Source organism: Scomber japonicus, chromosome 8 (assembly GCF_027409825.1).
Source record: "Scomber japonicus isolate fScoJap1 chromosome 8, fScoJap1.pri, whole genome shotgun sequence".
In the NCBI taxonomy this organism is placed as follows: Eukaryota; Metazoa; Chordata; class Actinopteri; order Scombriformes; family Scombridae; genus Scomber; species Scomber japonicus.
This window is the reverse complement of record NC_070585.1, coordinates 26,484,052-26,497,523: the sequence shown is the minus strand read 5'-3', so window position 1 is coordinate 26,497,523 and position 13,472 is coordinate 26,484,052. Positions and strand designations below refer to the sequence as shown.

General features: G+C 39.5%; 1 protein-coding gene across 1 annotated transcript in view; it reads left to right on the top strand.

Annotated features, from left to right (window-relative positions):
- fstl5 (follistatin-like 5) overlaps positions 1-13,472 on the top strand; it is a 140,212-nt gene that overhangs the window by 2,781 nt on the left and 123,959 nt on the right. The window contains exons 4-6 of the mRNA XM_053323687.1: positions 831-903; positions 1,805-1,946; positions 9,127-9,160. Coding sequence (XP_053179662.1) covers positions 831-903; positions 1,805-1,946; positions 9,127-9,160 — 249 coding nt within the window. The remainder of the gene's footprint in view (positions 1-830; positions 904-1,804; positions 1,947-9,126; positions 9,161-13,472) is intronic.

Genomic DNA, 13,472 nt, shown 5'->3' with positions numbered 1-13,472 from the left:
AAAAAATAAAATAAAAAAGGTTCAAAAAGGAATCATATTTCAAAGCTAAAAATCTGCAGCAAAGAGTCCTCCACTGGTCGTTTGATCATGTACTCCAGAACGACCCGGAGCGTTTTCCTATCAGACGCTTCTATCAGCAGTCAACCGCACGACATCATTTGTCAAATCACGGTTAAAATAATGATGTGACAATAATGTTACAATGATGGTGGTTAAGGTCTGGTTAGATTTAGGCAGAACACATGGTTAGGTTTAGAGAAAGATCACAGTTTGGTTAAAATATTGTGTGGGTTGAAGTCACTATTTCCTTAAAGCTGGGCAACCTTCGTCGTCATGGCAGCAGTTAACTCCACGACAATCGAATGAATGATTTCGAAAAAACAGTCTCTACTCACGGTTGGAAACAGTAAGCGAACAGCTGTCTCCTGCAACAGAGTCCACTAACTCTACTTTTTGCAGGTTAGGATCCATCCCCCGACCCCAACCTGCCACCTTCCATTAAGTTAATTTGTCACCTTAGATAGATGTCATGGAAACTGCGCCAGCCGCTCTGGGTGCTGCTAGATGGCGCCTTTCACTCAAATGTAACTTTAGGTCATTTTTGGTGACTGACATTATGACCTACCGTTGACCTGTTTTTCTTGGGAAGTCAGGTTCAATAAAAGTCATATAAAGTCTGGGAAATAAAGTTTGGGTATTCTCTCTTTGTCCGGCACATCACAGTGACACGCTGCTCTGACAACGTGACCTCTTGACCTCCAGTGAATAGCGCGTGAGACCTCAGAGCTGCCACAACAATGCCTGTGTTGTCTGACTCTGTGTCACTCCAGAAAAACAAGGAAGCAGGGTCAGGGTCCCGCTGTCAGTCATCTCCCTTTGCTGGAGGATGATGAGCAGGCACTGGTGACTTGAGACGGCTTAGAAAGTACAGCTCAGTGTTTTGCTTGTGAAGATCAACAAGTCAAGTTGAGTCAAATTTATTTATAAAGCGCTTCTAACAAAAGGGGATGTTTATGACACGCCGCACAAAGAAGCGAGGGCATTAATGCAGATAAAGACGAGGGATAAAAATAAGACGGAAGGAAATGCGTTGCAGATTTTCACATAAAGCTTGCGTTCATGTATTTGTGTGTGTGTGTGTGTGTGTGTGTTAAATCGTGTGTTATGCTGTATGAGAGCCCTGGCTAACACATATCCTCCTCTCTGTGTATTTCCTACATTTTTACATCCTTTAACATTGCCATTTTCTGGGACACAGACATTTCCACATTTTTTTTTTTTCTCTCCAGACAAACACTGTTTTGTTTAATTCATGTCATGGAAGGGTCAAACTTGTTCTTTTGCACAGCAAAATGAATAATTGAAAATGCATTTATATTGAGGGCGAAAAGTGAATATTGTCACTCCATTAAATACATATATTTGGGCTGCATCTCTGCAAGGGTGTGAAGAAACAGTCTTAAGATGTAATCCTTCTGCTACATCACAGTTGCTTGACCTAGACACTCAGCCTAATTAATCCAGAGCCCTCACTTGAATTGCCTTAATATATTGGCTCTTTGTCTTCTTTATCTTGATTTTTTCATGACGTCTATTTCCCCTTAATTGATTCAAAAGGAGATCTAATCTCCTCTCCAAGTGTGGGGCACATATTGATAGCTTTGGTTTAAACCAGCGACAGTTTTGCGGTTCTCATTGTCTACACTAATTACAGCCGACTTGATGTATTGTTTTAGCCAACTGGCACTGAACCTCCAGAGTGTTGGGAGACGAGCACTCACCATTCTTGTTTGGTTTTTGACAGGAAAAGACCAATGAAGACAACCAGATGGTGGTCGGCGGCAATTTTACTGTTGGGGCTCGCTGTGCTCAGCACCGACGGGAGACCCAACAAAGAGGAATTCGGGTCGCCGCCCTATCGACCAGTTGTGAGATTCCGACACAAGGTATTGATCGCCGCCTTTTTTCATTTGCTTTCCATAACAAGAGGACTGTGTGCTTTTGCCAAGTATGAAACTTATTACAGTGGCACTTTCTTCCTGCATCAGATGTCTCTCCTGTGGTTGTTGTTTTTCTGCCCACCGAAAAATACTTGATGAATCATTATCCCTCCCTGTGCCAGGGGACTGTCTTTTCAAAGACAACATCAGATTAATGCTAGGCACAGCTGAGCAAAGATAAAGACAAGCTTTGAAAGAAGGAAGGATGTTCGCATGGCATTTTAGCTGAGCGTTTAAATTAAAAGATGTAATTGAATGCATATTGACTCAGTGATAAGGGGCAGGCCCCACAAGCATCATCTGCGGCTTTTATTAATAACTTTCATAACATTTCATGGAACAACTTACATCCTGTTTCTCCTAAACTAGTTGTATGCTTTGTTTTTTCAGTAATATGGTTACAAAACACTAGAGTAGCACAGAATGATCAATTACAACCAGACTGTGAAAGAAATTGACTGTTTTTGGTAGATGGGGACTTGGGGAAAACAAAGTGTTTTATCAAGAGGCATTAGTTGGATTGTGGTGCTTCAGTGCACATTTCCCATAAGCCCCCTTTGTAGTGCTGTTCGCTAGCAAACACTTCTCCTCTCCATCCAATCCAAGATAAAAATTAACAGTGACAATGAAGGATAAATGGTTGTATATTCCCTTCTATGCCAAAGCAGTCATCTTGACAAAATACTGCATTTTAAATTAGTTTCAGTGAGCTTTGTTAACGTCTGCATGGGAATGAAAGACAAAGATGCTGGTGCAAAACGGTGGGTGGGGGTGAGAGGTAGCTGGAAAGAGAGGGAGACGCAGAGAGAGAGAGAGACAGAGAGAGAGAGAGAGACAGAAGGAACAGATGGTAAGAACGTCATTGGACTGTGTCAGAGTTGAGCGAGGAGCTGTGTGTGATGCAAAGCTGTTGAATCGGCACAATGGTCAAACAGATTCTGACCTTCTGAAGAGGATTTATTCAGAGATGCTTTCTAAAAAATGTGGATCGCAGATACCACCTATACAACGGCTCTGCTTCTTTTTAGCCGCAGCTACTCCGGAAGTTGTGCATGTTTAAGGAAATAAAGAGATTAAAACTTCAATACCCCACAATCCTGTAATAAGATCCCAGTAAACTGCAAAGATAGCACTTCTGCCAGACTGCAAAGCTTTATGCCAAGGGGAACAGAGGCAAAGTCCACCTGTGTCTGCGTTTTGGATTTTGTTCATAAAGAAACACATCACTGTTTTATTTCTTATCTCTAGTTTGGCATGGTAACGCACTGTTGTCTTGTGTTGGCTTTGCTCCAGATCCTACTCATCCTGGGCTGAGCAGAGGCAAGAAAAATTGAATTTTTCCAGATTTCAGTGTCTCACAGTTTCATCTTTATAAAGGAAATGCTTTGAAGTCTCGAGGCTGAAATGTAGCTTTCCTTAGCCTTTGTTCACTCCTTTAGGTGTAGGATTCCATTGGTAGATAAAGTGTTTCTGCAGCAAGTGTAACTGATCTTGGCAGAATAGTGTCGTGCTACCTATAATTTATCTCAAGGAAATTACAGTGAATCTGCAGGGTCCCAGTTAGGTAGAATGAAGGGCTCTGATTATAATCAGGATACTCGGTTTGTTTGGAAATCTGGTCGAAGTGAATATTGTTTAAATTGCTGAAGAGTAGTAAATCACCTGGCTCATCCTGAGTGACATGAACATTTTCGTCGAAAAGGCAAAAATCATTCTCAGTTGTAGTGGCACACTTTTCAGAGGCGTGATCGGGCTGGAGTAACCATTGAATTATTAATGGGCTACATTTTGGCATACTGTGCTCTTAAACCCAGGAATTGGCCTCAAAAACATTATTCTTTGTGTAGCTGTAGTCGCCAAAACATCTGACAAATGAATGCAGGGAGATGAAAGTGGCTTTAGAGGTATGCACACCGTGACACAAATCTTGGAGGTAGTTCTTTCTTCCTGTGTTGACATCAGTATTTGCATTGCAATTTTCTCCGGTTGTGCTTTACCCCCCAATACAGTACCAACAAATCCCGGTTTCACATTATTCCCTGTTGCACTGCACTGTCATTGTAATTTCATATCATTTGAATGAAGCAAACTTACCTTTTTAAAGTAGTTTAATTTCAACAGCACTTTTTGAAAATGGGGTGTGTAGTTCTTCACCTTGTGTTGTGTGAAACAGAGTGTAGTTTTACTTTTTGAAACTAACTTGCTCTGATTTTTTTTCTCTTTTTATTGCCCCAGTTTGGAACCGCAGTGACTTTGATAATTAAAGTAATGTATGTCCACATGTAGCAGGAGTTTGACGAGGGGCTACAAAAATGATGTATGTGCTCTTCCACTCCAATGAAATTAATGTGCTAGGCCCTGTGATTACATCGCAGAGGAATGTCATTACAGCATCTGCATACCATTACAATTCGTCTTGTGAGAGGACAGAGGTAAACTCTACTCATCTATCCGCCTGTCAAACCAAGCTGGGGAAATTTACAGCCCCGCGATGAAAAATAGCCACATTGCAAGCCCTTTTCCAAAATATGTCATAGGCCTTTTTGTTGTCTAGAGAATTTTCTCTGCTGTTGGCTAGATTGCAGAGAGACTCAGGTCAGCACCTGTCAATACAGTTGAGTGAGCAGCATTAAAGAACAGTTGTTTCAAAATGATATATTGTAGAAAAGCAATATAAAACTTTATATCAAACAAGACGTGGTTGCCAGCTCAAAGTACTTATAAAGAATAGTAAGTAATAAAAGTCCCTAGTTACAAAATGACAGCAATTAAAAGTGTTTTCATCTCGAATGCTTCACATTTTCATGTTCATGTGATAGTACAAAAATTGTACGATTTTTTTTTTTTCAAAACAACATAAGTGGATTCATTTTGTCATGTACACGATCAGAGACATGTGCCGCGCGGCCTTTGAGCTCATCACCACAAGCTGTGATACACCGATGGCCGTGTTAATGCTATGCCTTTCCCTGTGCTTTGAAGGACAGTGTGCGACAAGGGTAACGGGATCAGATACAACCTTATAAGCTTTCCTCACAAAGACTTCAATCACCAGAAGGCACTCGGCCATAAACAGCTAGTCACGTGCTCTACCCATAATTCCCATGGTAATGTTTCAGAAATTCACTGTGAAATCCTCCACATGGGGTCAGGTATGGGACACAGATCAGGTGCACCAGAATGCAGCCCTATATATAATTGGTTTTAATGGGAAAACCTCTCGTGGGTCACTGTTGTCAAGCCTCTATTATGTAGAGATGTTATGTTATGTTTTATTTCACGCAGGCCATTTCAAGATGAGTATCACAGTATGATTGATGCAGTCGCTTGATGTTTTGTAATTTGTGAAATTTGTGGAAAAGTGGCCATGCTTGCTCAACATGAGGGACAAAAGCAATTTCTGAATGTTTGTTGCTCTGACATCAAGCTGTTATGTCAGGACAAACAAAATGGAGGCAAGGACAACCGTGTGCAAAGCCCCATCCATCCTGCACTGGCTTGGCCACATGGCAAATCTAGATTAACAGGGGATAAGCGGAGAGAGAGAGAGAGAGAGAGAGAGAGAGAGGGAGAGGGAGAGAGAGATAGAGAGAGAGAGAGAAAGAGTAGGAGGTGGGTTGGGCAAATGAGATTGAGATAAAGAGACAGGCAACAGGAGAAATAACAAGAATAAATTGCAAAATTCACAAACAACAGCTTGATGTATAGTAGCTGCAGTTGAAGCTGCAATAGGCAATGTTTGGTTTAAGTGTGACGACTGTCAGTATTATTTTCACCCTCCCCTCCTTAGCTGGTCAGTTTTAGCCCCAACCCTTGTCACTCATCTTGATGAGCTGTCTACTTTCAAATGGCAGGCAGCCTGAGGCTGAGGAAACCAGCTTCTGTAAAGTCTCCACAGGGGCTGAAGAAGCAGACACTGTATGCAGCCAGTCTACTATAACAATAACAGGATGTGGATGCCCATGCTGCTGCTTACCTGTGTTTTTGAAAATCTGTTCAGCTGCATGCTTATCTTTGCTCTTCATTGGTTTGGTACTCACTTAACTTGTTTACTGATATGTGGAGTCTTACTGTGGCGACTCGCCTCACCAGCTTCCACCAGTTTCCAATCAGCCACATGCAGCAAATGCTTAAGTTTCTGGGCAACTGGGAAATTCAGGCATCGAGGCAGGTGTTCAGGCCAAAACAACAGCCCAGTGTTAAAAAATGGAAGGGTTTGTGTGGATGTGAATGTATCGCTACAGGTCAAGATGGTGGATATAGTGTGCACATTCAGAAGGAGAGGTTGCATCACACTGACATTTGCAAGTCATGTCATGATGTCAGTAATTTGTCGTTTTTGTTAATGAGTGCAAGGCAGAATTAAAATATTCATATTAAAAGTAATCTACTAGGAATATACTTTTTGATTTGATTTTGCCAAAACAGTTTGTTGCTGACTGCATCAGCACCTCTGTTGTCCAAAGGCAGTGGTAACACTGAAACCAATGAGAGAGCATTGAAATTGGTCTGAAAATGGCCAAAAAGGTTGATCTAAAAGCACAGTTAGGGTATTTTTCTGTATAGTCTGCTCATCTGCCACACTGATATTTTGTCATTTTGTAGCTCAAATTTAAAAGTTGAAGTGTACTTGAAATTTGAACCTGTGGAGGAGTGGAGGATGTGATATCTGAAGCAGGAGAAAGAGAGGACAAGGGAGAGGGTGGTGTTGGTGGGGTGGAGTGAGGGAGGTTAGGAGATAAAGCCAGAGACAGAGAGAGAGAGAGACAGAGAGAGAGAGGGAGAGAGAGAGAGATGTGGGCGATCAGCCAGCTAGCTGTGACAGGGGCAGATGAACCACGGGTTGTACAGCTGGGTGCTTCACTGTCCCCCCTGAGTCTCAGGGCAGCAGAGACAGGCCTGCCAGCGGCTCTTGGGAAATCACTCTCTTCAAACAAATGAAGTGTGAACACTGTCTGCCATATGCAAATCAGCACCATTTGATATCTTCCCTACCTGTAGTGCAATTTTAAATGTCACCTCCTCTAGAGGGTGGGGGCGATACTAAGCATATCAGAGAGCCACAGGTGTTTCCGTGATTTGTGCCAACTGGGTCGCCAGTCAACAGTGTTTTGTTAAACATCCAGAAAGGTGACGTAAAGGGACAGCTTTTTACCACATTGTGATGTTTATTGGTTGTGTTTTTAGGTTATTGTGTCATTGTATCATTTTAACTGATGTCCACATCAAAATAAGTTGAACAAGATGACCGTAAAGCCAGGCGACAAATATTAAAAAGTTGTCACTGGTTTTTAAATTCACACATGAAGTGGTTCATTCATTATTGATCTATACACATATGTTAGCTAATTCACCTTGATAGAGTATTCATTTAAGTCATTGTCAAGCCAAACATCACTCATTCAACATAAAGAAGTCACATTAGCATCTAATTGCTGCCGTATAGTATCACATAGAATGTAAATATTGTCAATCTTCGCCGTAGGCAGTTATTCTTTTTTTTCACAACACTTTTTTCCTATAATTTTGTCAAAGTAGATGTTATAATTGACATTGTTCATTTCTGGTTTTGCTTTCGGTTGCAGTCAGTACATGAGCCTCAACTGTCATATTGAAAGGCATCATGGTTTCCACAGGAAGCCTTCACCGTACATTCAGGACTTGTTAAGTACATTATTGCTCATGTGGGTGTAATATCCTCTGATGAGGGTCTCATTAGCAGCAGCCGTTATGAATGCAGAAGAGTGCAGTCTGAAAATATAAGAATGACAGTATGGAGAAAATGACAGAGATGATAACTAGTATCATGGATGGGTATACATTATACTTATTTAAAAGGCAAGGTGAACTGTGATACTAGTGAGATGGATTGGATACAGTTATCCTCATGTGTAAAATGCTTTAAATATATCACATACATTTATTGATTTAAAATCAGTTGAGCATATTTTAACAAGAACATGGACAGTATGCAGATCTCAGCTCACACAGAGAATTGGGTAAGAGTCTATCTACTATTTTCAGTAGGCAGGTACCAGTGTTAATTATTGACTGTAGACCTGTTGCATTATGTATCTTTTCCATAACGCCACCGTGCTCGAGCTGGTAGAAAAAAGAGTCTGAATTTTTCTGTACAAGAACGAGAAGGATGAGCTATGCAGATTTCACTGTAGCGAAATCAAATATTTATGCCTCTTTCTTTTATATTCATGGTTTGTGGAGAGCAGCTACTCAGAATAGTAGTCCAGATAACACCATTTTCTACACTCATCATCATTATGCTTGCTTTAAATCCAGCTGATTTTATAGTGCACCCACTGAAAGGGTCACGGTTGTTTGCTCTTTTTTTTTTTTCTCTACACTGTCATTTTTTGTCCCAAAATGACTCCCAATGTCTTCTATCAAGTACAGTTCAGTTATTTTTGGACCAATTTGCGATGCCAATTTGTTTAAATGGTGCAAGGCATCCAGTTTTAACAAGAAAGAAGGAAAGAAAGGAAGTCAGAGACAGAGGGAAAACAAGTCAAATGTGAAAAAGAAGGAAGAAAAACTAGATAGCAGCAGAATGTAAATAATGTAATAAATTGTTAATGTAATAAATCACATTTTGGGAAAACAGCACAACACCAAGGAGATCTCTGAAGAAACACAGGAAGAAAATTAAATATCTCACAGTATCTGCAGAAAATAAAATCATCGGGAAAGTGACTGTGGTAATGACTCGGAGGGTTTATCATTGTACATGTGAGTGAAGCAAATGACCACTTAACATAATGGCACATTAATGTTGGCTTGTGAATGCATCATTAATTGCCATTCAAACAGGCAACACTCGATTGCCTCACACAAGTTCTTGCAGCCTGAGTGAAATCCTTGGACCTTAACGTCACGCCTGTGTTGATGTGAACTCAATTGAACATTTGCAAAAAAAAAAAAAAAAAAAAAAGGTAAATGTATTAAGGTACCTATAGAACCCAATTTCTATTGCACTAGCCCCAAGGATCTTACTCATTCAGCTAAATAGAAAGAAAAAAAAAAAGCTTTCATGTCGTATTGCTGATGTTGTGCTTGTGAGGTTTATTATAACTGTGATCTCTTCCCCATTTCCTTCTTGTTTTTGTTCCAGCAGGATGGGATCCCTGAGAGCTTAAGGATAAAGGGTGAGTTTCTGTTTTGTTCCATTCCTTCATCTGCTTTACCCCCCTCCTCTCCAGTCACATGCAGCGTCCCAACAGCCTTGTACATCATTCAGGTTAGGCTTAGCATTGTTCTCATAGGGAGGCCACAGCATGACAGAAGTACATCTGTGTGTATGGTCCTTTGGCCAACCTGTGGTATTTTTTTAATGGAGAGCACCAGAGAACACCAGATACAGAGAGCACTTTTAATAAATCTTCACAATAGGAAAGCCATTAACAAACTAGCACTCCACCATCTCCTCTTTTAACCTGTTCGTTAAGATCGACAAGGAAATCTCAGTTGATAATGTAAAAACATTTTTTCACTTTGTCAGACATTTTTAAAAACTGTGAGTGTAAAAAAGCATCAAGCATACATATAACGTACATTTGGACAGAGTGTAGAGAGAAGCTTTGTTTTATGACAGATGCACTGTAACGTGTGAGTCATGACCAAACTACAAAAGACAAAAACATACAGTAACTGTGGCTCAATGCCGCCCACCACCTTAACATCAATTTCATATTGTAAAGGATAATCCTCCATTAATAATGCATTGATCGTGCAGTACAGTATGTATGTGTGTGTGTGGAGAAATGGCAGTAGAAAATGTGTCTTCAACTTTGTGGTGGATAGCGGTCCACAGGGGTTTGAAACAAGCCAGAGAGAGAGAGATCATGGGGAAGAGAATATCTATCAACCTTCTGATGTTCAATTGTTTTTCAGATTGCATTGTTCATATTTGATGCAAGGTTGTAGCAGGACATATGTTTCAGTTTAAAGCTCAAAATATAGATCTGAATGTGCTTTGGAACATCATATGAAAGCTATTAGCATCAGTAGGAACCAGTGCTACTGTGATTCCATGTATTATTTGCAGTCTGGTTTGATTTAGTTTTGAGGAATGAGCAAGATGTCTTTAAATTCTCATGATGTGCTCAATTGTATAAAATGCAAAAAACAAACAATAAAATCAACAACAGTCAGGAACCATTTATTGCAACAGAGATATATAGGGTAAAGTTCGGGGTCGGTCTTTTCTCCTGTAATACTCCAAATACAAAGCTGTGGTCATGTGGCAGATCTCTGAGCTTAGAAGTGTAACCTACATGTACAAACATGAAGTCATAAATTCTAAAAGAGAGGGATGCTGCAGAGTTGAAGAGTTACATTACTACTGTAGGAAGTGGGCAGTGTGTGATTTCTCACTCTCTACTCTAATGCTTCTCTTGGTAGGTTAAGATGCTTTTAGACTGATTTAGCATTATTCTGCTAAAATAACACATCCAAGCTAAAAACTAAAGCACTTTTACTATAAAGACTATTCTACATTAAGGCTGCAACTAACAATTATTTATATTATTGATTTACCTGCCAGTTATTTTCTCTGATAATTGGAAAATTACAGTTTCTCAGAAAGCAATTTGACATACGTTCATCCAACAGTCAAACTTCACTATCATAACATGTCAAGACAATCAGCAACGATTCACATTTAAGGGCTAAATCTTTTGCTTAAGAAATTAGTTTTGTTGAATTTATATTATCCCAGATTAAAATGTGATTAATTAATGAATTAATCAGATAATCAGTTCACCTATTATCCACATCAACTTGTAATTTGAGTAAATTACTTCACTCCCACTAGTGCTAAAACAATCAGTAGACTAATTGAGAGTAGTCATATCTTAGCAACATTACAGTCAATAGTTCCAGCTTTTGGAGAGTGAAAATTTCCTGCTTTTCTTTGTTATTTAAAAAAAAGTTAATTAAACACAATAAATGATGGAGTCATTTATGATGGAGATAACCATTAGTTCCATCTGTAGTTGACACCATTGTCCCCTACCAGCTTCATCTACCAGTGTGGTACAGTGCAGCGTAGTATGCATTAATGTGCCATGGTCCTCTTGCTGTTTGACAGATGCATCTCATCTGTCAACCTGTCACCTTTCTAATGTCTTCTCCGTCTCCTCTAAACAAGAGTCAATGTCAGGCAAAAGGTGGTCCTGCTGCCCAACATGTCTGCCACTTAGTGTTTGAAAGGGCCGCTAAATGGACGTCTCCCCATTTTTCTACACCAGGGAAGGTCGAAGCAGTAATTGTAGAGGGTGCATTACCATAAAGGGCGGCCCCAGCTGTCTGCTGTGATTCACTTTAATGCGCCATGTTCTGTAAGCCGAGAGGGGAGATCTCACTTTGGCCAGTTTTCAGCAAACTCATTTCCAGCCCTGATAACGAGAAGGCAAGCAAACTGTAGGGAAAATCATAAATAATTCAAGCATGACTTCTTACATTGAAGGCTTCTCATTATGACACAACTGAGGTCAATTTACCATTAAAACTTCAGTTTACAAGCTACGTCACCATCTACATTTTAAATCGACATCTAGCAAGCGCAGATGAAAGGAGGCACAGGAGCAGCTCAACAGCAGTTCAGTTTTTAGTCAGTCTGTTTTTAGTCTGTTTGAGTCTTTTTCTTTTTCTTTTTCAGTGTAGCTTTAAAATATCTGCCTGTGTTTGCCTGTCTGATTTCATAAATACTTTGCACCCATCACATCTAAACCCGTTGATGGTCTGTTGTTCTGTAAAGTGATGAATTTCCTCTCGCAGTTCAGGAAATGGATGGATATATATTGTATTCCTACATTTAGTGTGGATGAGAAAACAAAAAACAAAAAAAAAATAACAATTATAAACCGAGGGAATGCAGCACCCTATATACTTTTAACTGAATGTCAGCATGGAAGAGACAAAGAGACAAATGCCAGCTGTTTTCCAGGATGCTCTGTAATTGGACTCCCAGAACGAGCGTGTGCCACTAACCGTGCTTGTTATTCAGGCTGCAGCAAGGCCTTGGGCTGCTGGTGAAATGCAATTTTACGGAATAAATAGAATGATTTAACTATATGAAATACTGTACCTGATGGAACTTCTGATATAATCCTGCCATCCCTATTATGTGTAAAAATGTTATTGCTGGTGTTTACAGATTATGTTCCATGTTATAAACCAACCATTACTAAAGAAGGTTTTGCTTATAACATGATAAAACAGTAAAGGTCAATAACAGTGTTTTAAACTAAGGTTTCTCATAATTACAATTTCTGAATATTTGATGATACAGTCAATATCTAAGAAGGACTACAAGTTAAGTATATTATTCTAACGCAAATCATCACATAAAAGAACAAACATTCAAAGTTAAAATATGTTATGTCTGTAACATGTGGATTAGTGGGGTAAAACACTATAAATGGCACATTTTGCTGTACCCGTACCGAAGAGTTGATCAGCTTTGTCGGATCACACCTGCCCAGTTGATGGTGCCAACACTGTCTTACCTCATCACTTCTGTAAAAATGTGTTTATGTTCATATTACCTGGTTGGCCAATGATGTTTTCACTGGATACTAACAACCAAGAGGGGGAACCAATACACAAATGTGACACTGGATCCTCCAACATCTTTGCTGTACTCTGAATGTGCAGATTGCAGCTCGAACAGGAATACTGAAATTGGAGATGACAACAAATAAAATTAATGTTTAATTGAACTCCAACTGTGTTTCATTAACATTCGCAGTATGATAGATTTAGTTTTCTGAGCCAGTGTGAACACACAGCAAGTGAAACTTTCAGCAAACCAAATGCTTTCCTGCTACCTTTGAGTATCTATGTGTTAACCTCGGAGCTTTTTCAGCATCATTTATTCAGGGGGTTCAGTTTGTTGTTTTTATATAGTTGATTCTGATGGTAAAATCCCATGTTTTAGTCTTGGCACATGATTTGTCATATCAATTTAAGTTGACTGAAATCATTTCAAAACAAGATGGACTGTTGCCACATTGTTATCTGTTTGCAGTCCATGATAAAAAGCCAGACACTTCCATTTTGATCCCTTTTCCTCTTTTCTCTGTTTTATCTTTTTTCTTTCGTTTCTTTTGAACTATTGCGGTCCATCTGCCATTTGCATGTATATAAACCTTCTAGAGATGTGTATACATGTTATTCTATTTGAGCATGTTTAGTACATTTTGTGAAGGCATTGCATACTACAAAAGAATTATAAGACGTAATCTAATCTGTACCATAACTTTAAGTTTCTCTTATAAAATGACAAAAACCAGAATTTTAAAAAAGGTCTCACCGCTGGTATGTTTTTGTTATTTTTTCATGCGTATAAACTAATATAGTGCTCCATCAGATTTCTAATAACTTGGAGACATGTGTTGAATTGTTTAGGTTTGTTAACCTTGTGACGTGCAGACTTCTTCATGCATGTAAATATGG